This window comes from Gnatocerus cornutus, chromosome 8 (genome assembly GCF_029298725.1).
Source record: "Gnatocerus cornutus isolate USDA-ARS CGAHR chromosome 8, icGnaCorn1.1, whole genome shotgun sequence".
Classification (NCBI taxonomy): domain Eukaryota; kingdom Metazoa; phylum Arthropoda; class Insecta; order Coleoptera; family Tenebrionidae; genus Gnatocerus; species Gnatocerus cornutus.
The window spans coordinates 16,690,926-16,718,603 of record NC_142240.1 but is presented as its reverse complement, the minus strand read 5'-3'; the positions used below and the strand labels follow the sequence as shown (position 1 = coordinate 16,718,603).

The following is a 27,678-nucleotide window of genomic DNA, read 5'->3' as shown; positions in this document are numbered from 1 at the left end:
AATTGCAGGTAAACGAAGTCAGTACTGCGGCGGATAATTTCATAAATGAAAAATGAACGCTCCACATTCTTACAATTTCTTTATGACATGAAAATTCGATAAACCAAGCTCAAGTTTCTTTTTGTTCTCTCCGACGGTTTTCCATTGCGGCACTAAATTTCCCCAAAATGAGAACTTATTAAAACTTGCAATACCCTATGATCGGTTATAAGGCGGAAGGCACGCTCGGAATTGCAAATCAATGAAGCTTCTGCTGCTGAGGTAGAGTAAAATTCGGTAAACAATAAGCAGCTAAATGAGTTTCTCGCCGCTATTTCAAAGCACACAATTTTTCAGGAACAAAATGCACTGCAATGCAAACTTATCTAAAATCCTCGCAAACTCAGGATATTTACATTCCTGCGAGTCATTGATAAAGAAGTTTACATTGAGTTTAGAAGAAGTCTTATTATTAACGATACATTATAAACACGATTTGGTCTTTGTACTTGAATATTTTGAGCAAAGCGTTTTTCACCACCATCACGTATTGCTTAATTTTGGCACCTTGTCACTCTAAGAATACAGTTGGTTCTGTGAGGCTACCAAAGAATGCGAATTTGGAGGTCGCACCCATGTGATTCTATACCGAAAGGTTTCGTCGTCAGGATCAGCTGCAACAACTTGAGCAAGTCGACTTCCACTCGTTGATGAAGACACACATGCGCACTCTGAGCCGCTGCTAAACACGATCTTCGGCTTCTAGAACGACTACTTCTGTGGAGGGGCGAGCTAGTTAAAGTAGACAAAAAAACGGACTTACCAGAGCGTCCAAGAATACTCTGCCGCCCGATGTAGATAGTTGACTCGTTGCAAGACACGTCGGAGTTGTTTTGGACGACTTTATGAATCCCGTTCATTTGGGTGGTCTTCGTCCTGGTGCGGAGCGAGTCGGAGTTGACACAAACGCAGCAGTAGCACACGCTAACACGACTTATCAGACTCTTCTTCATTTTAAAGTGTTGGTTTCTTACCTGTACCAATTGAAGACGGCGAGGAACGCCTGTCGGAACTTCCGATTCATGAAGCAATACGTGATGGGGTTGCAACACGAGCTGATGTACGCCAAAAGCTGCACCAGCGAGATTCCCGTGGACCCAACGTACAGATAAACATCTTCAGGGTAAAATAAATACCACGTGTTTAAAATGTGGAGAGGCGCCCAACAGATGAAGAATTCCGCGACCACCACAAAGAGCATCCGGATGACCTACACTCAGTTTTAACACTCCTTCAAACGTTGAACTAACTCACCTTCTTTTTCGCTTCAATGCTTTTATCCATGTAGTTCGACCTGATGGCGTGTCTTGTAAAGTGGTAAGTTGTCTCATCTACAGACGACGTGGCGTAACTACCATCCGAAGGACACAGTCCGTTGTACGAACAGTGCTCTGAAGACGGCGTGGTAAGTTCACACCTCGGCACTAAAGTCGTTTTCGTTGTACTTTTACAAGCGTAACCTTTTTTGATCGTTGAAGGTAATCGTACTTGAACGATACTTTTTTTGAACCACATTTTCATAGTTCCCGTTTTTGTCGCTTTTTTGGCACGGGATGGTGTCTTCTGGGAAGGAGGAACAAGACGGTTTGTTGGTCTCAATAAGTTTATGTTTGCCGGCTCCGATTTACTTTGGGCGTTGGAAGATTTGTCCGCGTCGCCGTTGAGAGTCGGAGAACTATTCGAACGCTGAATCACTGAAAAAAATTATTTTTGGTTCGGAAATTATAGCACAGTGGTCTCAATGGTCTAAAAAGTTGGTCAAAACTCGAAAAATAATTATTTCAAAAAATTAATAAAAGTGACTATATTTTGCGTAGAAATATTCAGTGCATCTTAAAATAATTAAGGTCCCAAAAGGCCCTAAAAGGCCGCGAAAGTTACAAATGTTTGTGGTTTTGAGAATAAAAGTTTTAATGAATCATGAAGAATAAAGTAAGTAAATCCTAACGGTAAATTTCAGTTTCGAAGCAACTATGCATCGGTCTCACTCGTCTCACTTCTGAGGAGGTAAAGTTTGGCGTATGGTCAAATGGAGGGTCAGATCATAAAATAGTAAATAAACCATAAATCTAACGGAGAAGAAATGCAGAATTAGTTTGAAAGTTCTTTGCACAAATATTTCACAAACAAAAAAGGGACACATTTTTTAAAACAAATGTTTTTTATAAATAAGTTTTGCTCACATAATAAGCAAAATTAGTTTCAGGTGTACGATCAAAAGGAATTTGAAATAGTAATAAAACTTATAAAAACAAATAATATAATGAAAAAAAAAAACAAAAAAACTACAAAACCAAAAAAAAATCTACTAAAACAGAAAGAAAATACAAAGAAAAAAATAAAAATATACAGAAAAAAACATGAAATGTTTACTCAAACATAAAAACAAAAAGAAAAAACAAAAAATATGTGAAAAGCCCATTAAAGGCATTTCTTTACCATTTCGGGTAACATACATGACATATAAAAGTCTTTTAGTTTGATTAACATTACATCACAAAATTCTTCATCCTTGAAAATAATATCATATAAACACCCCTTTGGAGTCCAAACTATGAAAAAACAGTATCTTCTTCTCGTAACTAGTAATTGTCTTTGGACTTGATAAAAATACTGATGGTTTTTGTTTAGTGAAATCGTGTTTGTTCCAGCGATCAAACAAAATTTTATTTGTGCGCCTCCGTCACTTTTCATGAGATTTGTGATACTAATTTGCGGCAAGAAAATCACCTTTTGAATGTCTAGGCAATCAAACGTGACATTTCGAATAGTTGGTTTTATTTTACAAGTTGGCATCGCTGCATAAATGTCAATTGTGTCAATTTGTGTGTCGATTTGGAGACCAATGACCTTCGAAAATAATAAAAGTAAATTAATTAAGTAAAAGTACCACAGAAATTTGCTGAAACACATTTGAATTTAAATTAATCTGCCATCGTTTGATTAGAATGAGATGCTACCAACCTATTTTCCATCTGATGAAATTCCCCTAAATGAGGGAATGACGTTTCAAATTCAAACCAAAAGTCAAAATAAATAACTATTAATAATTGTCGGCGCACAAAATTTCGTGTTTGACACGGCTAGAAAATGTTTTGGAAATACTCGGAAATTGCAATCCTCGCCCTCCGGGCTCGGATTTCAATACTTTCCTTGCATTTCCAAAAGACCATCTTCTAGCCTAGTGAAACAAATAACTATTTTTTGCAACAATTCTTTCCTGCGGTGTCAAATTTTCGAGCCTATTGTCGCCTATCAGCCCATCTGGTGAGACTGCCAAAAATGGATTGTTCTGACATATGAAGAGTCCACCCGGGAGAAATTTTGTTTCATGTGGGGGTGAATCTCTACAGTGAATGTCCAGGTTCAGATTTTTTTATTGTTCTGGACAACATCCTTTCTCCTTTTCTTCTAATAACTTATACGCGCAAGCCACAGCTTTGGGTTCGTTTTCAATGCCCCAAAACGTGTATTTGTTACCCAAAAATTTGATTTCTATTATTCATGCTGCCACCTTCGCTCTACTTGTACTTGGTCGTAGTTTACAAATTCTACCAAAATTACTAGCCTCAGTCTTTGTTCTCGTTTACAGTGCCACAAAACACTGTTTCTTTGATCCGTCGTGGCCAATGAAATATTTAAAACTTTTTCCGGTGTTTTCCGCAAGTCATTTAAAAATTTTATCTACTTTTCCTCAAAATTAAATCTTTTTAATACCCAAAAAGGTAGAATTATAGTTTTCGATCCACGCCGTGCAATAACGAGATTTGTGGGGCCCTTAAGGGTCGTCTTTGCCTGAGGCGAAATAAAAAGACAGACATCATTCCGAAATCGCTAAAATTTCAAAAGTTTAACCAAACTACAGCCGCCCTAATTAATAAATTGACTTTTTTCTTGCGCCAATCGATTTGTTTTGAAAATGTGTAGCGTTGTTACTAAGTCAAATTTTAATAAAGAAAAATATAACTTTCTAAAATCGAAAAAAAATATTTATAAAACCAGGATATAAATCTCATAGGGTAACGTCACTACAACTTTTTGTGCTCTTTCAAACACAAAAAACCGCATTTAAATAGCTCTTTTCGTTTTCGTGCAATTTTGTACGAACTTTTACATTGAAACACCCTATCTTCAAATATGGATAGTTCAACCTTAAGACTTATATTTTTGTAATTATATAAAAGTTGAGAATTATTAAAAAAACAACTCGTTATTTTTTGCTGAAACGGCAGCATATTTTCCATAATTCGAAAATATTTCTTAAGAAACAAAAAAGGTTCGAATAGATTCCACCTACAATTGCATCTTGTTGTCTTATCTATTCTTTACAAAGGATTTTCATTTTTAGGTGTCCACTTCATTGTACTCAAAATAAAAGTAATATTCCGCCCCATTTTGAGTAAATGTTCAGTATGATCCAAGTTAATTTCAGATCAACGTGAAAATTTGCATTATACATATTGTAGTATGGTTTTCAATTATACAGGGTAATAAAAAAAGGCACCCATGCTTAGTGTGCAATACTGTTTCCATTTTTTTTAATTGTTTAAACTCATTTGGGTTAATTAATTTCCATCTCTAAGTTTTGTCTTCGTAAGCTCTAGATTTTAAAATTTTTGATTTGTTTTTTTGTTGAATTATTTAGGTTTCTGTTAAACTCTCAAATGTTTTCTAGAATTCTTAAAAATTTTCTAAGGTTTTCTAAGATTTTTTTTATCAATTTTAAGGTTTTTGTAAGAATATTGAATGCGTGGGCTCCTAGGAATCTTCTCCTACGTTCTCAGTTTTTACGATTTACCTATTTTTTTTAGAATTATCTTAGAAGAAAAAGATGGTTTAAAATGCAAATAACGAAAAATAGCCTAAAAACTCGTGCATTGGTGTTTTAATAAGATTTTTGTCAAAACTTGTTTTTAAGATACTATTCTTAAACTTTTAAAAGTGATTTCACTTGTGTCAAAAGTCCCCAAAGATCCCATGTATGCTAAAAAAGGGCAAAATTTTCGGTTTTTTGGCTTGTTATTAAAAGTATAGCTCAAATAAAAATTAGATTACAACATTATCTACAAAAATGGTCATTATACTTTTTTCTTAACGATCATCATTCCTAAAATATCGCCGTTCTAAAAGTTGAAGAATTTACATTCTATCTGATTTCCATAAAAAATGCAACACCTAGAAGCAGTAATCAGATTTCGATGAAATTTGCAGAAAAGCTTTATTTGAGCATAAAATTGAAAAAATTAAAATTTCATTAAGATATTTTAACTAGTTATGTTTTCCTGAGGGCTTGTTGCTTCTTGATAGAGTACTACTTTTAGGTGTGTTTTTATTGCAAAAAAACAATTTTTAACAGTTGTATTGACACTTTTGTTTATTATGAACAAATAGAACCTTTGTATAAATTTCACCACAAATCACCCCGTTCTTTTTTATAGAAATCAGTATATTTGTGTGCATATCATGTAGAATGTAAATCCTTCAACTTTTAGAACAGCGATATCTTAAGAATGGTAATTCTGAAAAAAAGTACTAAAACCATTTTTGTAGGTAATTTTATGATCTACAATTTTTGTCTGGGCTATATTCTTGATAAAACTTACCGTTTTTAAGACAAATCAAAAAAAACAAAATTTTTGATTTTTTACCTTAAATAACTTTTTTAGCACACAGGGAATCCATGGGGACTTTTGGCACTTTATTTCTACTAGTGTACCCGAGTTCTGTATCAAAATTCAGCTCTGTCGGAATTTTTGTTATTTGATCACTATTTTAAATAAAAATTAAATGTAAAAGATTTTGTTTATATTGTTTATTATAGATATTTTTGTTTTTATTCTTATAATATTTATTTTTATAATATGAAATTTAAACAAAATTTTGAATTCAACAAAAATTCAAAGCCATTGTGTTCAGTAAAATTTTTGCAGTATTACATATTTAGAATTCATTTTGATGTTTTCCGCCATTTTAAAGATGCCATTTTAAAAAGCTTTTTAAAAAGAAAACTCGAAAACCTTATACTACGAATTTTTGAAATTGAATCAAATTTGTAGTTTTGTCCAACTTTTCATACAATTGGGACCACTGTGATTTGGTCGGCAAATGGCGCACCGAGCTAAAAACTGCGCGAATTTTATGATCGCCGAGTGGGAACAATAATTACAAATTTAACAACCGTGTGGTGCAGCACCGGGAATAAAATACAAAAGTAATGGTCGGAAATTCACAGATTTATTAACGAGGATAGATAAGATTAGAATTATGGCATGCACCTCCAGACTCCTGAATTTTGGCTGAAATTTTTACTCACTCTGTTGCTGAAAAGACGAGTTGTGCTGAATTTCCCTGCGGAGACCTTTCCAGAGTTTCGTCATAATTAGCGAATATGCAAGACTCATAATCAAAACTGGTATTAGCAGCAGCGTTGCATCCAGAAACAAGTTGAAAACTTGTTCGCTGCTCTTGCTAGGCCACTCCTCTCTACATTTATGCCCTGTAAAAAATACTGTGAACGTGTAAAGTTTCATAAACTTCAAATTTTACCTCGTCCTTTCATGGCTTTTAACGAAGAAACAGCTAATACTGGCGCGCTCCAGAATAAGCTCGCCAGCCAAACTACTGCTATCATTTTATAAGCGTGGAACTGAGTCTGCCAACGACGGGACTTTAGCGGTCTGCAAATTGCAAAGTAACGCTCCAAGGAGATTGCTACTAAAGTCCAGACGCCGACTGACACAGAGACGGCTGAAAAAAGCAAATCAAGTTTGATCATTTTTTGCGAATAAATTACCTTGAAAGTACGGGATGAGTTTGCACATTGTTGCTCCGAAAATGAAGTTACGTAAAACTTGCCCGACGAGAGTGAAGGGCATGCAGAAGACGCCGAGGAGCAAATCGGACACCGCCTATAGAATAAAAATTTCCATCGCACGAAATTCTTTCGCTCGTCAACTTACCAGATTCAGGAGGTAAACATTCGTGACAGTCCTCATCCTCTTATTCCTCATCAAAGTAACGAGTACCAACGAATTTCCGACAATCGACAGCACGAAAATGATGACATAAAGGGGTATGATGAGCTGACTTTCAAAGACTCCAGAAGTCGATGTGACGACAGTCCGATTAAAATTTTCGGTTAAATTGTAAATATCAGACGTCGAAGGTTGAACAGTCATAAACTCGAATGCATTATTTGTTAAGTTCATTTCCAGTGACATTTTCCTCACCTGAAATGAAAATGGAGCGATAGAAAAAAATCGGGTGGGTGTGCTTAAATGATTATTTATTTGCAACGTCGGGGGTTGACGGTTTGTGGCGTTGGCAATAGATGTTGAAGGCGACTAAACTGACGGGAATAAATTCCTGGCAATCAGAAACTAGCGCTGAATGGGACGATGTTAGTTGTTTTAATGGATGGCAACTTTCTCTTCATTTCCATAAAAGCTCGTTTTTTGTACAAGTAGATAAAACATAATATAGATTTCCGGAGAGCACGAAAACATAAACCGTCTCGGAAAGTTCGTAAAATATACAGAATTATTATGTTCCGTACACTTCCTTTCCTGCGAGGGAACTTTGTTATAAATTTTGCTAGCCTAAAAAAAAGATAACTGAATTAGAAAGAAGAGCCTCGTCTTAGACAGGAAATATTGGAAAATTTTAACAAAACTGAGTTAAAAATCGCTTACTACGGTCTTTAGTAGGTGGTAATTTATCAAATCTCTTCCACAACATGCAACAGCTTGTTTCGAAAGTTCGATCATTACATTCTTTTATTCTTTGAGCGAAAGCGATAAACACAGGAACTTCGGTACCCCCATAAAAAATTATAGTAAGATAACAAGTTTCTTGTGAAATAATGAAATGTTGACGGAAATCCTCCCAAGTGATTTTTCATGACCCACTAGAACCTGAAATTCCTATTTCACTAAAGTCTGCTTTTTATTCGATTCAATTTTACCTTGATTTATCGTAAAAGAACCTTTTTTAAATTTTCATGGGGTATTAAACTCTCGATCACTTTTTGATGGTTATTACACCAATTGTTTCGGGTAAAACGGTCGAAAAAACGCTTTTATGCGAAGAGAGACATTCATTAATGGTAAAACTAGTTCTAGTCTGAAAGGTCTGACGCTTCTGAAACGGCAGATGTTCCTTGAAAGTTTACATTTGAATGCACCTGACGAGTTCAGACTTTATAAATTAACTTGTCAAACGACGATATCTTATGACCTACATAAATAAATCAGCATGATATGACGACACAATGTCGCGAAATGAGGGTCTAAATCACACACGATTGTATCTCAAAAATCGAATATATCTTACTTCCCGGAGATAAGAGTATGCAAAATGAATCATGTTTCTTACAGAGTCTGAATTGAATTCCGGCAGCATAAAAGAGTCTATATGATCAAAAATCGAGGGCTTTTTACGTGAATTAAATTTTAGATGACAACGTTTTTAATTAAGGGTGAACTTGCAGGACTAAAAACCCGGTATTCCGGTAAGTGAGATTTGATGTTGGGAAACGATCGAACAATAAAAATTCTACGTGAAAGTGCTGTTCAATCTCCAACACAATGTTTAAGCTCGCTTCTTCACTAAGTTTCTTAATTCCTCTCTGGATTTTGTTGTTTTATTAATTTCCGCAAATTAGTCTGATGCTATTATCCGGAGTTTGCCAAACCAGTTGCAGTGTTAATTCAGTGGCAGACCAATTTCACGTTCAGTTCACGTTCATGCACTCCTCAGATCCAATTTTTTACATTATGAAATGGAATGGGTTTCACTATCGGCATCTGAGTACGTGTCCTGCAATATCCTTTTTTCTGTGGTAATTAAATGCATTGATAAACCTCTGCATCAAATTACAGGAATTGTTTTTATTTTCGTTATTATTGCCATAATATTGATAACTATGCAAAAGATTAAAATTTCTGGATGCTTCTTGTTTATTTTGTTGTTTTATTAATCTCCGCAAATTGCTCTGATGGCATTATCTGAAGTTTCACGGAAGCCCCAACTTGCAATAAAAGTTCCCCAAACCAGCTCGCTTAATGACAGCCCAGTTTGAGTTTCAGTCCACGTCCCCAAATGCAGTTCTCAGATCGAATTTTTCTTCCATTTCCGAATTGAGTGGGTTTCAGTATTGTAATATCAGAACGTGTTCAGCATTTTTGTTGTGTTAATATACGCAAATAAAATCACAGCAGTGCATTCTTTGTGGTTATAAATGATAGATCAAAGCTAATTTCGGAGCTTTGTAATTCCACCCACATTTGATTGTTTTAATAAGCACACATACAAATGAGGTTTGATACAGATAATAAAAAGAACACGCCGCATTTCCAATCGATCCTCAGAATTCAATACGAGCATTAAATACACAATTAATTTATTCTTTGGACGTGCTAAATCACGGTAAATACCTGTTTTAATTTATCAGGAGATAATGTGGAAAAAGGTACGGTTACTGTTCCCGGAAGCGATTACTCGACTAAAAATAGTCCTAGTCCTGTGGGATTGGATATATAAACCTTACGATGTTGGCTTAGCCGTAAAATGTAAACGGCTTCAGTGTGAGTTTCCTCTCATTCACGAATAGCGAAAATCGTTTTCGCGATATGGCGCATCCACCATTTTTCACGCATCTAGTGGACAAAAAACAGCGGCGTGCGAGGTCGTTTTTTATCGTAACTAGCTACATTTATCGCCCCTTGAGGAAAATTAAGGACGGTAATATCTGCCTACGTATTTATGTTACCTTTTGAGGAAATATCAAAGCTGTTCAAAGAAGATAAAAGTCTCCACTTTTCAATGTGTTCCTTTGCAGATTTAATCGTCTTATATTGAAACGTTAATTTATATTCATCTAGCTGTTACGTGGGATTAAGCGCCTTTTTGTCAAGTTTGCACCGAGTTTCCAACTTCGAATATTTACGTCGTAATAACACTAGTTTAGCTTAATGGCTCTTCCCCATAAATGGAAATTTTCGGAAATCGATTTATGGCTGTTCAGTTCTTGTGTTTGCACCGCCCGACGTGTTGTTTTATATTAAAAATTAAGGGCTTCATTTGCATTTTAGATTTTGGAAGGGACAGCTTATGGCCGATGTTTTGATGTCAAAAAAGAATTAACAATTCAAATTCATGAATTTCGCCGCAAAGTTTTTTTAGTTATCGGAAATGTAGTTTCGGACTGTTTACATTTAATGATCAAACAGTGGCGGCGCTGTTAGGACTTCAGGGAGTATGCCGCCCCGGAGCGCTGGGGTTTAGAATAAAGAGCTTGACATGTAAAGGTTTAACGTCTAAAACTTGTTCGTGAGAGAAAACAAGTTTCAGGACTTGACCCTACTGAATTCTGAGACATTAGACGGGGATATTAGAGGATTTTGTTTTTGTTTACATGTCACAAACAGAAACGTCACAGGAATTGCAATATGGGGGCATCAACCAGTCGTGGAAAAAAAATTGTAGCAGCTCCACACCTTTTTCTCAACTCTTTGTTTTATTGACAAATCTGTCTCGCGTTTAACGCAAAAATGGTTTTTCAAACGAAGCACAAGAAGCGCTGGACCGATTAATCGAAAACGAAAATGTCACCTCAGATAGAACGAGGTAGTTCTAACTTTTATTTCCTTTTACGTACTCTGCAGAGTCTTGCAATGTTAAAATCATCTAAGAGTTGATTATCTTGTTTTTTCTTTGTGTTTGATTTTTATCCCTCGCTTTGGTAATTCGTGTTGGGACTTAAATTACTTCGTTATCTCGACTACATTTCAAAAAAGATAACGTCCACTTTGTTTAATTGCAACGTTCGTTTAGAGTAATTGAGATAACTCGTTTTAATTAGCGAAAAAACATTGCGCACTGCATCAACTATCGACGTGCTCTAAATTTCCCGACTGGTCACTGAACCGGGAAAAAATCTCGTGACTGAAAATCGCGATTTCAATCCTCGTTTAAACTAGTTGACCTCATGCCAAGATGTAAAAACTGGCGGATTCCCACGTGCCAATTCGCGAAATCGATTTGTCTGCACATCCCCGGCTTAAATAGGCGAACGGGGAATAAAACCATAAGAATATAAACGAAATGGGAAAAGCATCTAATCGACACTGAATCGTTTATTGTACAACACTGCCGCGAGATCAAAACCCCAATCGAGGCAAGAAAGCGCCCCAAAAAGTGGATTTAACGGTGAAAAATTACTCACAATCTTGTCATTTTAATTCAACTTAGGAAGTTTTCACAACGAAAGCATCGATAAACTGTCGTCGGTGTTCCTGGATGCATTCACACGCAAAAAGTGCATTTCGTGAGCTTGGGGATTTTCAGTCTGTTGAAAAATGCATGACATGGGATTTACTTGTTTAGCGGAAAATATTGAACACGTGGACACGTGCTGAAACATACGGTGCATGTCATTTCCATCAGTAAATTCTTCTGGGTCAAAACGTGATTCTTAGTCCGGCGCATCCACCATTTTTACCCGAAATAGAAATCGTATTTTAAGGATTTTTAATTCCGTAACTTTCCGTTTGACGTGCAAATGTTCCGGCTCAAAACGTGATTCTTATCTCCAAAAAGACAATTTTTATGTGGCAACAATGAAATTTTAGGGGCAGTAAAATTGGCACCCCGAGGGAGTTGGGGATAAAATACAGCCGCGCGACACAATGACGCGATTAATGGTTTTCCGCTAACAATTAAAACTGCAATGTGGCATTTTATCCGATTAGTTCAATTAAACGATATGACCCCAAAATAACAGATTTTGAAACAGATAACACGGTTTAAAGCTCCGAAGAAGAGATTTATATTCCAAAGCAGAGTTTGTTCGAAATTGAAAATTTATTGAAGTTCAAGGTGACAGATTAAAAAATCGATCAACTTTGTTTCATTCCGTTCAATTACTCGAAATAAGTCTAGACTCGTTTCGAATATTTACGAGCGAAAGTAAAATTAGACCTTTTTTGTGGTAAATAAAAATCACGCGCTGCCATAAAATTTCAGGATGGATTATAAACCGCCGCTTTATGGCATGTGGAAAACAAGCTGAAACTTCATTAAATTTATAGCAAAATACAAATCTGTGCAACTGTGGAATGCTTCTTTCAATTTTAATTGAAATCTCCCTTTGAGGATTTTTTGTGCGAGCGTCGATATTTTATGAAAACTGACGCCCAGAGAAGTGTAAGATTTTCTTTTGAGCTAATTTCCTTTCAAACTTAATTGGGTGAGATTTATGAAATGCGCTCGTGTTCATTTTATTTGAGCATTCAGAGACGTTTCATAAACAACCGACTAGACAGTTTACAAAGAGCGGTATTACGGTTTTTACCTACTCTTTAAAAAACAATCTTTCACTTCCTGTCATCTACAGACCCACATTACTGTCGCCCCAGTTTCAAAAGGTTTTTTCGTATTGACCGAATTCCTTATGTTATCTCATGTTTGCAATCAAAGTAATATTTCAGATTCTTTTTACTACCAATTTATGAAGATCGTGAGCTTCCTCTGGCGTAATCATGTGTAAAAAAAGTCACGTCTTTGGGTCCTTCGGGCAACCGGAGCTTCAGTAAATAATAAATTTCTCTGTTGTCCACCTTCCGGGTATTTTGCGTAGGGAAAAATGCTCGAAATGAGACACGTGCTTAGTATTGCCAAACTCTGAAAGTGTTTATAATTCATTTCGCACCCTTTCGGGTGTAACGAACAAGGCCAATTAGCTGGAAATCCATGTCAAAGGTCACAATTTTTTCGTGAACCTAGGCCAAGTTCCAAGAGGTTGAATGGAATTTAATTTCCCGTCGTAATTGGCCCTGCGATTTGTAACGTCCCTCCACGAGACTAAATTATTGGGATAGTTAGAAATTCATCACCAAATCCAGCCAATTTACAAGGTAAGCCATAAATACTTTTTGGGGTCTCATCTCTGACATTTCATTTTAAATTCCCTACAAAAGAGACTTTCTCATATCCACACGAAAATGCGTTTAATGAGAAGAAAAGCGAGTTGCCGAATATCGAATCTATTGAAGTAAGCAAGTTTTGATAAGGCACCGTCAAAGGTTTTTTTATAAGTCATCTTTTACAAAAAACTTTAACGTTATTACAGTAAACGATGCGTATGGGAAAAACCGTGCTTTATGATAAAAGGGTGATAAAAAATAAATATTTACGTTGGCATTAAAATTCAGTGATCTTCTAACGGAATTCCAGCAGATGCTGGACGTAATTCATGCAAATAAACTTTAGTTTTTAAAGGTGCAAGCATTATGATTAAAATCAGAATAAAAGACAGTAATTACGGCTCTTATCGTCTTGTCCCTTTGTTTCGTGTTTTGAGAAAGACATAAATAAAAGGCTCAAAGCGAAAGATGTTTTGAATTTAATTTAAAAGTGAATGGAAGGAAATTGGGCAAAGTTTTGTGTATTCACATCCAAAAATTAAGTTAGCATGCCGGCAGCGTTTGCGAATTTATTTATCGGGCTTTGTTTAAAGAGGTGTTGACCTGAACTTGCCTAGAAACTAGCATTTCAGAATTCTAAACCAGTTATGCTAAAATAAACAACCAAAAGTTTATAATATTATAGAAGTATTAAATATCAAAACTCGGGTAGTGAAGATTTTGTTTTTAATTTAAACCAAGTGATCAAGGCAACGCTTTCCTGTGCTAGAGTAAAGCCGAAAATTTTAATTAAATAAAAGTTGAAACAAAAAAAATCAAATCCTGTTAACCGGTGTAAATTAGCCCGGCGCATCCGCCATTTTGTTCACCTCCTATTCGAATTGATTGTACAATTTTAATAAGAGTCTTACGTCTCTCTCCGTTTGTTGAGAAAAATTACTTCAATAAGAGCGATTTCTAGCTGGAGTCGTTTTGTCAGCCTGTGCATTACTTCTAATGAAAAAATGTAATTTTATATGAGTAATTCCATGTGAAGAATATTTTTTTATATAACGTATTTCAACGAAGCGTTGCTACGTATTGTTATATAAATTCCTTGTAAATAATTTTGGCTAGAATGCTTTAGATTGTAATTTACTGACTATTAAAATATCGCATTTTTCGCATTCATGGACAAGAAAATATAAAATAAAGAAATGTCTGCAAAGAAATAAAATTTAAAAACTGTGCCTTCTACATAACAACTAGCTTACTTTGTAGATTTAATAAACATGTTCAAACTAGTATACTGACTAAATTTTATTGAAATACCATGAAAAAAATAAAAATTGTTTTTGTACAGAACAACTCGCTTACAAAAATTTCTAAAAACTCTTCAGTTTTCAAATTTAGTGGATTTGGAGAACGTTTTGATACTAGTAAATTAAATATCTAAATTTTATTGCCATAGGACGAAAATTACCAGAATAAGAAATTTTTATTTTAAAAGTTAAAGTATTTTAAGCTTGTCTAAAAAATAAAAATTTCTAAAAACTGTCTTTTTTACATTATAATTTCCTAATTTGTTCAAACTAGTAAGATATAGATATGCAAGATATCGACCTCAGAACTTTGACGTAGTTTAATACCTTTTGTTTACATGAGTTGAAAGAGGAGCTCAGTTATTTGCTGTCCAATCTGAATTTAAATCGCAGATTTGAAATCTGCGGAAAATTCTGCGTAGACTAATAACTAATAATAATTTAAGATTACTCAAAAAATTAAGCGAGATATCGATATCAGAATTTTGGCGTAAAACTCCAACTTTTGACTTTTGAAAAATTTAAAAACTATTTCTTATGTAAAATTTCTTTTAGAGTACAACTTGCGTACTTTGCAGATTTAATAAACATGTTCAAACTAAAAAACTGCCTTAATTTTGTTGAAAAACCGTTAAAATTGCAAGATTGAAAAATTTTGATTTCAAAAATGGAAAATTTTAGTTCGTCTAAAAAATAAAAATTTTAAAAAATCATTTCTTCTACACTAAATCTTTCTAATTTGGTAGATTTAAAAAACATGTTTATACTAGCAAAATATCTAAATTTGATCGCCATAGAACGAAAATTACCAGAATAAGAAATTTTTCCTACAAAGCTGGAAATTTTTAGTTCGTTTTTAGAATTTTAAAAACAACCTAAAATTTTTCCTCGTTTTGTTAAATTCCTTTTTTAAGCCAAGTGATTAAGGTAATGCTTTCCTGTGTAAAGCCAAAAAAATTAATTAAATAAAAGTTGGAAAAACACGCAAATTCCGTTAACCAATGTAAATTAGCCCAGCGCATCCACCATTTTAGTTCGTCTCCAATTCGAATTGATTGTACAATTTTAATAAGAGTATTACGTTTCTCCCCCTTTGTTAGGAAAAATGACTTGAATATAAGCTCTTTGCATTAAACTTAATGAAAAATTCTACTTTTCTTAAATAAGAGAAATGTCTTTTTGAATAACCCGTGCAGTTAATTTTCCATATTGATCCAGTGGCTGCACGCAGCTGCTAACAATCCTCTGTTAGTTTAATCCCCACACTTGAATAGACACAACTTGTAACAAATTATGCAAACATTCTGTTAATAACCATAACTTGAATTTCTAAATAACGTATCTGAGACTCGTTGGAATCGTTTAGCTACTTAACTTCTCAATTAATTTTCCTAACATTGACGCCGGATTTTAACGTTACACTAAGAGCTCCCTGATGCATTCAATACAACTCTAATAAAACCCACTCATTTATAGCCTCTAGAATTCTAATTATGCGCTGTTATTCTCTCTCAAGTCATTTTGCCGCCATATACTCTCAATTTCATTAACTGAATACGTTGTGTATGGCAAGCTCTCAGACTTTAATTAAACCGTGTAAAAATAAACGAAGGACAATAAAGAACTCTAATTTCAGGTGTAAAAGTGGAGACAATGACCTACATTGTGTCTATACAATACCAGTCAAAATTACATACTTTTTTTCATTTCGACTCAAGCGTTTTAACTTTACACTTGAAAGATTCTGGGGAAAATGACAACGTCTTTTATCCCGTCACAACTTTCTCAGCGTGGGTGGCGTTACGACCGTTAATTCCAACAAAGCTAATCTTCTTTTCAAATCAAATTTCGGGGGCGCGGATAACGATTTTATTACAAAAGGAATCGGACACTTTGAAAACATATTGATAGTTTTGGGGCGAAAACAATTACATAAAGTTATCCCTGAAAGTGTTTCTATTGATCCCGAATCCAGAACTAGCAACAAGTGCAATATTTGATTAGTCAAAGTGCGAACTGAGTTTAAAATTTCTGCTGCCTTCGCAGATGTCGCTCATGGATCATTAGAGCAACATGTAATTATTTTTAGGCAACTTTATGGATTACTAACTCGGGAAAACGTGATGTTTCAACACGAGATATTGCGTTCCAAGCCGTTTTTTTTCGGACACGAAACTTTGATTGTACGGAATTAGGGCGTTCCACGAAAAATTTAAACATTTGTTATAAATTTTACAATTGTGTTCATTATTTTACGACAAAACCGCATCAGCAGGCACAATAAAATCCCCCGGCAGCTGTTGCCATCGAACACTTTATTCTCTGTACTTTTAGCCCTCGATTTAAAGCGGAACCGTTTTACGATCGCCCAGCGCATAAAAATTAATCTGAATAAAGCTTAGATTGTATTAATTGAGGACGAAATGTTTATCCCGAGCTGCAGGTAAGCGGCTTAATTTTAACGTGATTGCTATAAAACGAGGGAGTTTCAAATTAAAACAGTTAACTGTGTCCACGAAGAATGTAAGGAAAAAGTGGGTAATAAACTTGACAATGTAGTTAAATGAGAGAAGTTTTAACGGGATATAACTAATTTTCTTCTTACAGAATGAGTCATTTATTATGTAGCACGCAATCAGACTGCAGTTATTGAATATTAATACTTCTAAAGTAGTTGCTTAATTTCCATTTTGTTGCGAGAAAATTTGCATGGAAGCGAAGAGAAACTGCTTTGAAAGTGAAACATGCGAATTTTATACAGCTATCGCCGCATCCACCATTCAAGCCAAAATGTGAGCCGATTGTATTTATAGTTTGTCACTGTCAAGATCGAGTATCTTCACTTGTTGGAATATGTTGGTTTAGGATCCCGAAACTCAGTCAGACGGAACTATTTTAATTTTTCTATCGAATACAAATAGTAGCTGAACGAGCGAGGGGGAATATTCATGATTTACCGTTAATTCAGAGGCTGTGATAAAGAACGAAATTATGGATAAACACGAGGTAATTTCGATGCTGTGTCAAAGGAAATAAAGCGAATTTATTTCAATGTAGCGAGTCTGTTGACTATTTTATTGCCCATCAAACACAGTAATGAGAGAGTTGCATAAAACGACGCTTTCTAGTGCCATTGCTGTTAATTCTCCGGTGATAACGTTTTGATCAGAGATTTTAGAGGGTGATTATTGAAGAGGTAAAACTGAACCTCTGCATTTGTAATTAGGTGGATAATCACAGTCTAGACTAAATTATGATGTTGCTACTTGACAATGTACGTCTTCCAATTATTGTACCTGAAGATCACAATTTGTGATTAAAGCTCGGATTATAGGCAAATTGCATTGTTTTGCAATTTTGCATATTTCTCAGGTGCATAGCTGTTAAAACCGGATTAGTTTAATGCGTGGTATAATTAATCCAGTCAAACAATAGATTGGCCGAACAAACTAGAAGTGATTGTTTTTTAAACTCCGGAAACAACAGAGCTGCGGAAACAATTTTCCTTAGACAATATCGCAGTGCAGTTTGTCAAAAAATATTAATTTTTTAGTTTTTAGGCCACTAAATTAAATGGGTCGTTTGCGTAGGACGGCATTTTTGGGGGTGTTTGTAACAGTTAATTAATTTTAACTCGTAATTGTAAATTAATTACTTATTATATTTGTCAACGACAGTAAAAGCAAGAGTGGGCTGGAAAATTACAGCACACTAATTAGTAGGTACTCCTATTAATTTTACTATGGTAAAAAAATAATGCATGAAATGTTTTGTGTGCATATTTTGTCAAATGTCACTGCATTTAAATTTTATAAATTTTAATAAGAGCTTTATTTATTATTAAAAATAATGAGAATTAAATATTTTAATGCTTTTAGTGTCAATTTATAGGAGTTTTAAACATAAATAAGTAATGGAAATCGAAAGAATCCAAGCCTGCAAATATCCTACAAGTTTAAAATTTGTAGGCTTTAAATTTCACAGTGTAAAATATCCTTTTTTTTTTGAAAAATTTGTTTAAATACCGCGATTTAAAAGCAATATTAAAATATGCACTGTTTTTGACACTTTTGTATTGATAAAGGACATGTTCGGGCATTTTTAACATAGTGTTTGCAATTTTATATTCACTTTAGCACAATATAAAATGTAAACACAAACTATTTCACAGGCCATTTTAATTTTCAGAATTTACAAATGACTAGAACTTGATTTTTTCAAATGGAACCTCTTGTAAATTTTAAGTGTAATGAATTTAGTTTTAAATTCTCATCATTTTTGTCTTAATGTTTAAATGGATAGAATAGTCATTGGTTGATTCATCCAAAAATGGAACAAAATACAGGGAGTTGCATTTGAAATTTTTGAGTTTTGTTTCTGTCAAATAATTTGACATTGTCAAACTAAAAATTTTGTGGAAATTTTAAAGACAAATTTTCTGAAATCCGTTATGTTTGAATCGTATTCCATATATTGCGAAAAGTTCTCTAATGAAAAATTAATCACACCACGTTCTCTTGCTTCCCTTTTTTTACATTTCAAGACAGTTCCCATCAAACAACCTAAAGTACCAAATAAAATAACTAAATTTGGCAGCTGTCAAAGTGAATTGGAATTCCAAAAGTAACTGAGGATAAATTATTTGATCGCTCGATATAAAAATTACAAAGTTAACAGGCATTTCCGGTACAACTAACAGCCACCGGAGGAAGTTGATATTAAAACCATAAGTTGATTGATAAGAATAATCCATCTTGCTAAAATTTCAAACGTCAATTATTACCCTTCCCCACTTTTAGTCGTGGTAACATTGAGACTGTACAGAACGAATTATAAAAAGAAGCTTTTCTCTGTAAAAATTCAACATTTGACCTTTTTTTCAAAGAAAATTTCAGTTAACAAAAGCAATATTATCGTTACCTTTTGAATCATTACTTTCCTGATGTAGCGACAATCTCCTCAACCCCCTCCCTCTTTAAAAATTACTCATTTCCGCAACGCGATATTTAATTATTCCAGTAGAGGAAGGTATTAAAATCTAGTTTATTTACTTCAGTCCTTTTGCCTCCTTTTGTTTGCTGAGTTAAAGCTCCAGAGGTGGTGGTAAATATAAAAAGGTTAAAAGTGTCCGCTTGTATAAAGTGAATTTTTAGTGGAGTTTTTGCCTTTAGAACATGTGGATAAATGAGTCTACAAATCTTATGCCTTGGTGCTTTTAAAGGTCGTAACGAGCGTAACAAACAGGATATCTAAGATCTTGAATATTTTGCAATATAAATATTTTCATGCTATTTACTGGAAACTTTTTGTAACTCTGACATCTTTGTTAAAAGACTACTTTTCTATCTCTTCAAGTTTTCTCCATTATTGATGAAAACTCTTCCAAGCCCATTTCACAAATTTATAGTCTTATAACCTCTCGAAGCATTTATAGACTATCGATTTCCCTACTTGAAGTACGCGCTCTCAAAGAAGAAATTACTGCCGCAGAACGAAAAATTCTACAGTATTATAGACTCATTTCACGCGATACACTATTCGTGCATCAAAATGCCAAATAAAACGAATCAACTAATCATGAATTTGCATGAAGCACTGAACGGCCAGAAGGGCTTAAATTACTATTGTTAAGACAGAGAATGCGTTGTTAAGCTCTGGGATTCCCTGGATTTACTTCCCTTTTGCCTACAAAGCCCACCCCAACCAAATCAGTGAAATATTCCTTTTATCGAACAACAAAAGCTTTTAGTTTTAATTTGAGCGCTTTCATCTTGTTCGGTAAATATTTTAGCGGCGTGACAGAAACTCTAAACTGTCTCATTTTTATAAATGTAATTGTGGTTACCTCTAAATTGAATTGAAATGTTCCCATTGATTGTCATCAATTCCAAACGCCAATCGCAGCTTCTGTTGATAATTGCAAGATTATCGGGCTGTCTACTTTAATTAATTCGCTGCAGCAAACACTTTCGACAGGTGAATTTGTGCTAATATACTCACATTTGCTTTTCATCATGCGAATAAACAAATTTTAACTCAATATTTTACTAACAAACTTCAGGTTTTATCAAAACATTTCAAAGGATGGAAAAGCGAGGCTGTCATTAACAACATTTACAAATTCACGCCTGAAACTTGGTCTCAATTAATCACCAATTTTTGATGTTGATTAAATTAGGGTAAAATAATTTGCATTTAAATTACCGAAGTTAAACGTTCAAGGTGGCAACAACCCCAGCTTGTTTTCTTGTAGTAAATTTGTAAAATCCGTCGATATTTCATTTCCGATCTTTGTAAAAAATTCTTTTAATTTTCAAACTCAACCTCAAGCATGTTTATCTTTCTCACACACGGGAATTTATATTATAAAACATGAATAAAAAGCGGCACTTCATCTCAAGTTTTTTCACCGAGATAAAATTTGCGATCGTACAGGGAATAAAATTGATAAGTTTTGAGGGCTGACGTAATTGCATTTCCCAAAAATGATAAATTTAAGTGGCACCAAACGGGGAATAAATTGTTGCTTGATTTGGCTGAGTCATTTTTATAGAGAGAAAATTTAATCAAGCGACTTTTCATTTGCTAATGCGTCTGTTGCTACGTCTGGAAAACTGTTATTCGTTGCGTTATCTGTATAATTATCCAGAAATTATATCAGTTGAAGTATCAGAACGTATTTTTCCATCATCAAAGGACGTTATTCAACGTGAAGTGAAATCAGAAAACGCTGTGTCACACACATTCAGCACGCATGAAATGAAATGGGCCCTCATTGTAATGTGCTTACAGTTTGTAAATTCGAGTTCTTGCAGCGTTTATTGGAAAACAGGCTTCACTCACTGAATCTTGAAGAATTTCCGACTTGTCGGATCTAATTAGTATTTCCTAGCACAACATTTGACATGTAATGAATTTCGCCTCGAGCGCAAGTTTTTTCATCGATAATCCCCGAGCCATCGGTAATCTTACCCTCCTCTTTATTTTGACTGCCGAATTTGACTGGAAACGCACCTGCGTCGAAAAACAATTAGAAATATTAATCTATTTTCAGTGAGGAAATCTGTTTAGACGTGGAATTTTCTTTCGCATTCGGAAGTGACGGATGAAATATATCCGGAACGCGCTGGCTTTCCATCATGAAAGGCGAAAGTGCGTAAATAAGTTCTGTGTTAAACGACACGTGCCGTCAAAGAAACGCCAGTCAGGTATTTGGAAATGGTGGATGCGCCGGGATAAATATTTCGTTTTGGACTAATTCACCCGACTTAATAATTCACCACGGAAGATAGAGCATATCTATACCAAACCAAAGTTGTGAAAGTGCTTCCTCGGAGTTAACTCGCGCTAATATCTCCACAATTGCGTAATACACTTCTTGTGGAAAGTCAGTGATGAACACATCCGCACTGTAAAACGTCTGATGTTATTATTGTGGGAGAAAATCGAGGGTAAACGCTTGGCTAAACGTGCTAATATGAAACCTCGCTTTAGAAATTCCGCGTGACACTTTATCACTGCGGAAAAAGAAAATTATTGCTTTGAAGTTGGGCAAAAGTGTATAGTTTTAACGCGTCGAATTCCTATTTCATGGCTGTCAAACTGAAATCGTTACCTGAGAATTTTGGGATTAGCAACATTGTGCGGATTATCTCGAAATAACGCTTCACAGTTTTGTAGATGAGGAAGTGCCATTTCATTACACGGGAAGATTAAATCGAGTTCTGTTGAATGAAATGTATTTACGACAGCATTTCGTTTTTATCCGAATTTTATCTTAATCTCTACATTTTGTATTCGCAACGGTGTTTCAATTTTGTTTGAATTCTTGCTGAATTTTTATAGCGTGCGCTTGCAATGAATATCACAACATTTTCTTTGGATTTTTTGGTATTTGTTTTTAATAACGGCAATGAAAAGAAGATTTACTCGGCAACATCTGTTAGCAACAGCAATTGTCGGTTTTAACTGTAACTTTAAACATCCGAAGTTGATTTTTCCAATGTACAGATTAGTTTTTAATTAATTCCGCGCCGGGCTGTGGCAAGTGAAGTTGTGCCAGCACCTGAATCTCATCGAAATCTGCTCCGACAGTCCTGTTTTATTTTCTTCTCGCTGAAAGCATTATTTAAGCTAATTAAGTTAGACAAACTGAAGATGAACCAGCAATTACATGAGAAAAGTTTGTTACTTTCAAAGTGTTTACTGAATAATTCCATTAGTCTGCTGGCACAATTTACTAAATTAATTAAGATTTAATTGACAGATACTTAAATGTAAGTTTTCATAGCAACAATAAAAAACCACCAAGACTGTAAAAACGTGTCTCACCTTAATTAATGCCGAACAGTCATCGCTCAAAGTGATGAATCGCACGCAACCAAACAGAAAATTGCTTCTGTGGATCTATGGAAATAAAGCTTAGAATATCCAGAAACGTTTTTCTTGAAAGTTGGATCAGACTTAATCGGTGATTTATAAGTTTAAGGTTGTGACTGACAGGTTAACTTTCCCAATAAACTGAAGAGAGTCAATGAATTCTTAATTGTGACTTTCAAAGCTTTAGATCGTGTGACAAACAAATTCCAGACACGTAGTTTCGACCAGAGACGAATATTAATTGTCGACGTCGAACCACCACAAGAGTCGTCGTCCTTTGTTTTAAACATTGTGGTCAAATCCTGAGGTGATATTGATGCCCACAACTCGTAACGGAGAAATAAAGACACTTTTTGTCATGTTAAATATGAAGCTTAATTCTTTTACCCTCATTATGGAAGTCCAAAGCAAAAACCATGTCGGCGCCAAACTTTCTAAGTGCTTTAATTGGAGGCGGTTTGGCATCAAATCCGATTTTGTGGAGTAATTTTTTGTTGTCCACATCTCAATTAAAGATTCAAGCTTAATCGAGCAGAAAAAGCTAATTTCGCCCCAACAGTAAAATAAACTAAAAATCTACAACTTTTTTTACCACCCCGCCTAAATTGCTTTTTGATGTGTTGTATTAATCTCGACGGAATCTGCTTCTTCGGTCTCGGAGGAGTCCGAACTACAGCCCCAATTAAACCGAATAAATCAGAAACTTTTTCTGACGCCATGAATGGAGTGTTCTTTTAAGAGACCCGTGTTGAACGTAACATTCTTTCGGAAATTGATTAAGCCTGACCCGGTCTCTTTCGTACTCGAAAACGCTCTTAAATGTTGCATGAAAAACCAATAAACACGTCGATTTGATAAAGTTACTAAAAACACTCAAATATTTTTGAGATGCTTCTTGACAAACAAAACGTAGATTCTTCGATATGTAAATATTGATTCTAACTTGATGAATCAGAGGATCGAAAACAGCAACTTGTTTGTTCTAGATTTTATGAATATTTTGCATTAAAATAACGCTGCGATTGTTTGTAATTAATTATTCATTGATGGTTGCACCACACCGGATGCACTGAACATACATAAATATTATTTACATTATTTGATGTGAAAACAAAAATTGAATTTATTACGCTTGATAAAGCGATTTTGTGGAAAGGGCTAATTATAACAAGCAGTTTTGATAAGGGCGACAGTGAAGGGCTTTGCTTATAGCGAAAGGATGTTATCTTGGGGTTCGTGGAAATGCACCATTTGACAAGTTCAACCATGTTAATTGGGTCTTGGAATCCTTCACGTGAATGACTGTAATCAGTATTTAGACTAATTTTCCGTAGTTTTTAACAGCTCCATCCTCTGGAGACTTAATTAGAAGCTAAGAAAAATGTAACAAAAGCCCTACAAATGTAATAATTTAGGCTTTGCTGCTCCAACTTCATTACATGACGAAATTGACACAGAAAAATGGAGAGAACTCCTTTTAGTATCCAATAAAAAATTTTATTTTTAATGTTTAATACTGCACCCACCCTTAAAAATAATATAAATGTGGAAACCCGACAGAACATGCATCTCCCACGCAAACAATTTGTCACGTAAGAAACACGTTATTTTATCCAAAAACAAACAGTCTGTCTCTGAAAGTGATAAGACAGGATCATAAATCGCCCCTAAACCCCTTGCATTATTTTTAGAAGCATGCACTTCATTGCAATAACAGAAAAAGACTTCACACTTACGTTATTTTCGTGTTTACGAGTCGGAAAAAACTGGCACAAGTTTAGTTTTTTTTATTCGCACTTCACCCCGTTCATGGTTGAGCGTCTCGTTTTCAGAAATCGCTGAAATGTTTCACGACATGCGGCTTTCAGGATACTGAAGGAGAGCGGTCGCAGATTCAAAAGTTTGTTGACATGCGCTTCTTATTGTTCACTAGTTGAATAAATCGAATCTTTCTGAGATTTACTACGATGAAAGGGTTAATTATAATGCGAGATTATATCCAGTCACAAGTTGACGTCTTTCCGAAAATTAAGTTTAGCCTCTCTTTGGGCGGATACACAAATTAACTAAGCGAGATTTTAGTTGAAAAACTAGCTGAATTCGGTTAATTCTAGAGTAATTCAGTTATTTCAGAATTTACTGGTAATTTCACATCTCTGCATTCTTTTTGATCGAAGTTTTTTGGGTCAGTTACCATCGTGTTGAAATTATTCTCTTCTCTCGCGTTTCGTCGTAATTTAAAGTCGATTTGCTCGTTATATTGCTCTAGAGTTGACACTTCTAAAGCTCGTTCCAGATATCTGAGATGATGGTAAAAAATTTTATCTTCTTGCTGGAGCTGCTTTTAAAACTAATTTTTGAACCAGTGCGTTCTAAATCGACTTTTTTCAAAGTCTCTGCTGGAAGTAATGGCTGGATCATTTGATAATCTTTGACTAATTTTCGCAATTTTTGTGCACATTCATCGCGTCTCGCCCCTAAAGCATCACATTTTATCGAATTTATTTGAAGGCGGTTTTCCTCCGAATGATTCGCACCCAAACAATAATGGTTCTACGCTAACTCCGACATTTTTGTTGCCACTGTAATTCATTTTGGGGAGGTTACTACTTTTAAATCGTTCATTAATTATTATTGTCATTCATTAATGACAAAATCGTAATCCCAAAGACACAAATTTAAAAAAAAAATATTCTTTAAATGCACCAAAAAAAATCCACTTTTTTTACAAAAATTCTTAACTCCGAAATTTTTGGTGCCACAGTAACTAAATTTGAGGAGGTTACTATTTTTAAGTCGTTTGTTGACTCTACTAATTCCCACAATTGTAAACCAAAAGACACAAATTTTAGAATTTTTAATTTTTTTATCGCACCAAAAAAATTCAACTTTTTTACAAAAATTCATAAATCCGACATTTTTTGTGCTACCGTAACTAAATTTGGGGAGGTTACTACTTTTAAGTCGTTTAATAATTCTATCAAATGCTAAAATTGTAAACCAAAAGACACAAATTTTAGAATTTTTCATTCTTTGAATACACAAAAAAATTCAACCTTTTTTACAAAAATTCGTAACTCCGACATTTTTGGTGCTATAGTAACTAAATTTTGGAAAGTTATTATTTTTACGTCGTTTATTAATTCTACCAAATGGTAAAAGTGTAAACCAAAAGACACAAATCTATACGTAATTTTTCCTGCAGAGATAAGTAACTGACAAGTTTCTTAGTAATTATGAACCTATTACGACCAATCACAAAACCGTATTTTAAATTTGCCGCCTACAAAAATTCTCTGCAGGAAAAATGTTGTTTAGTTATGGTATTAAAAACACGAAATTTCCTCAACTGTCGACGTCTTTCACTTGGAAATTAATTGAAAAAAAAAATACACATCCGATAATTCGAGCTCCCATAATTTCGCTCGCTTTGAAATAAATCACTCGTGTTAATTAGCAATCAGAATGGACTGTGATGACTCTCATTAAACCTTCCATCTCCTAGAGCTCAACTTACTGAATTATTCGACAATTCTAATCCCAAAAGATTTCGTATAAAACATCTTTTCCTCTAATTGGAGTTCAAAATTTTCACTTTCAAAAATTAGGGGCGCACAATTGCAAATAGCTTCTGTTTAAAATTAAAGCTAAAGTACACTTAATTCCTCGCATTGTTTCCATTTAAGTTCATTAAGAATTTTCAGGTTTTTCAGTAGGTAAATACTAATTAGAAATGCGCATCGTTGCGTTGTATCGTGTTCAATTGATCGGCCCCTTGATGTTTTACCGAGTTCCTAATTATAATTTTAAATAAAGTTCCAGCGAAGAGACTGCCTCCGATCTAAAGTCAAGTCAGATGCTAAAAGAGGTAATGTTTCAAATAAAAAAGCGTGGAGTTTTTAAATCAATGTTAATGAAGGATGTTCTTGATAAGCAAAACTTTAGCTTTTTGCTGAAATTTTTATGAAGGCTAAAGCATAAATTAACGATGAAGTCATTAAGTGGAAGCCGCTTGTTAATTTTCTCAGTCGATTCGTTTGCAGGAAAATCAGATTTTTCACAGCACATCTGCACTTCCGTCACCTGTCTATTTTCGTATGCACACCTCTGGGAAATTTTTAAGAAAATGTCGAGATTACACATGCATCACGTTCTTCGCATTTATTTCCTGGAGCACGTAGAGAAAAATGAACCAACAGAACATTTTCTTTTAATTCAATTTCTATCGACTCACATTTCTCTTCGGATCGTTATGGGAAAAACTAATAAATTAACTCAAAGGGTTCGATTTCACGAAACTTTCTCATTAGATGCTTTTCTTTGGTTGCAATGGTAAAGTTTAATAGCTTTCATGAAGATGGATCGCAATTTGAAGAAACCAAACATTTTTTACTTTTTTTCAAAAATTTATAACTCCGACATTTTTGGTGCTACTGTAACGAAATTTGGAGAGGTTACTATTTTTGAGCTCTTTATTAATCCCTCAAAATGGCAAAATTTTATAAGACACATTTTAGAAATTTTAACTTTTTGGACGAACGTAAAAATTTCAACTTTTTTTACAAAAATTCATAACTACGATATTCTTCGTGCCACCGTAACTAAAATGTAAGAGGTTACTATTTTTAAGTCGTTTATTAATTCTACTAAATGTGAAAATTGTAAACCAAAAGACACATTTTAGAATTTTTTATTCTTTGAACGCACCAAAAAATGTCAACTTTTTTTACAAAATTTCGTATCTCCGACATTTTTGGTGCCACCGTAACTAAATTTGGGGAGGTTACTACTAATAAGTTGTTTATTAATTCAGGTAAATGCGAAAACTGTAAACCAGAAAACACAAATTTTAGAATTTTTCATTTTCTGAATACAAAAAAAACAACTTTTTCTACAAAAATCTGTAACTCCGGGTTTTTTGCTGCTATGGTAACTTAAATTTAGGAAGTTACTATATTTGAGTTGTTTATTAATTCCGCCAAATGCCAAAATTGTATACCAAAAGAGACAGATATTCAAATTTTTTATTCTTTGAA

At 34.4% G+C, this 27,678-nt stretch overlaps 1 protein-coding gene across 1 annotated transcript; it reads right to left on the bottom strand.

The window, feature by feature from the left end:
* Window positions 1–628: 628 nt before the first annotated feature.
* On the bottom strand, window positions 629–24,446 carry LOC148170504 (cholecystokinin receptor type A-like). Its single transcript, XM_088043241.1, has 9 exons — window positions 24,379–24,446; window positions 6,999–7,268; window positions 6,833–6,947; window positions 6,586–6,786; window positions 6,353–6,535; window positions 1,294–1,733; window positions 1,014–1,249; window positions 803–963; window positions 629–756 (listed from the first exon to the last, which is right to left on the bottom strand). The coding sequence occupies exons 2-9, from the start codon at window positions 7,257–7,259 to the stop codon at window positions 722–724; spliced, it is 1,632 nt and encodes a 543-aa protein (XP_087899367.1). The 5' UTR covers window positions 7,260–7,268; window positions 24,379–24,446; the 3' UTR covers window positions 629–721.
* Window positions 24,447–27,678: the final 3,232 nt, after the last annotated feature.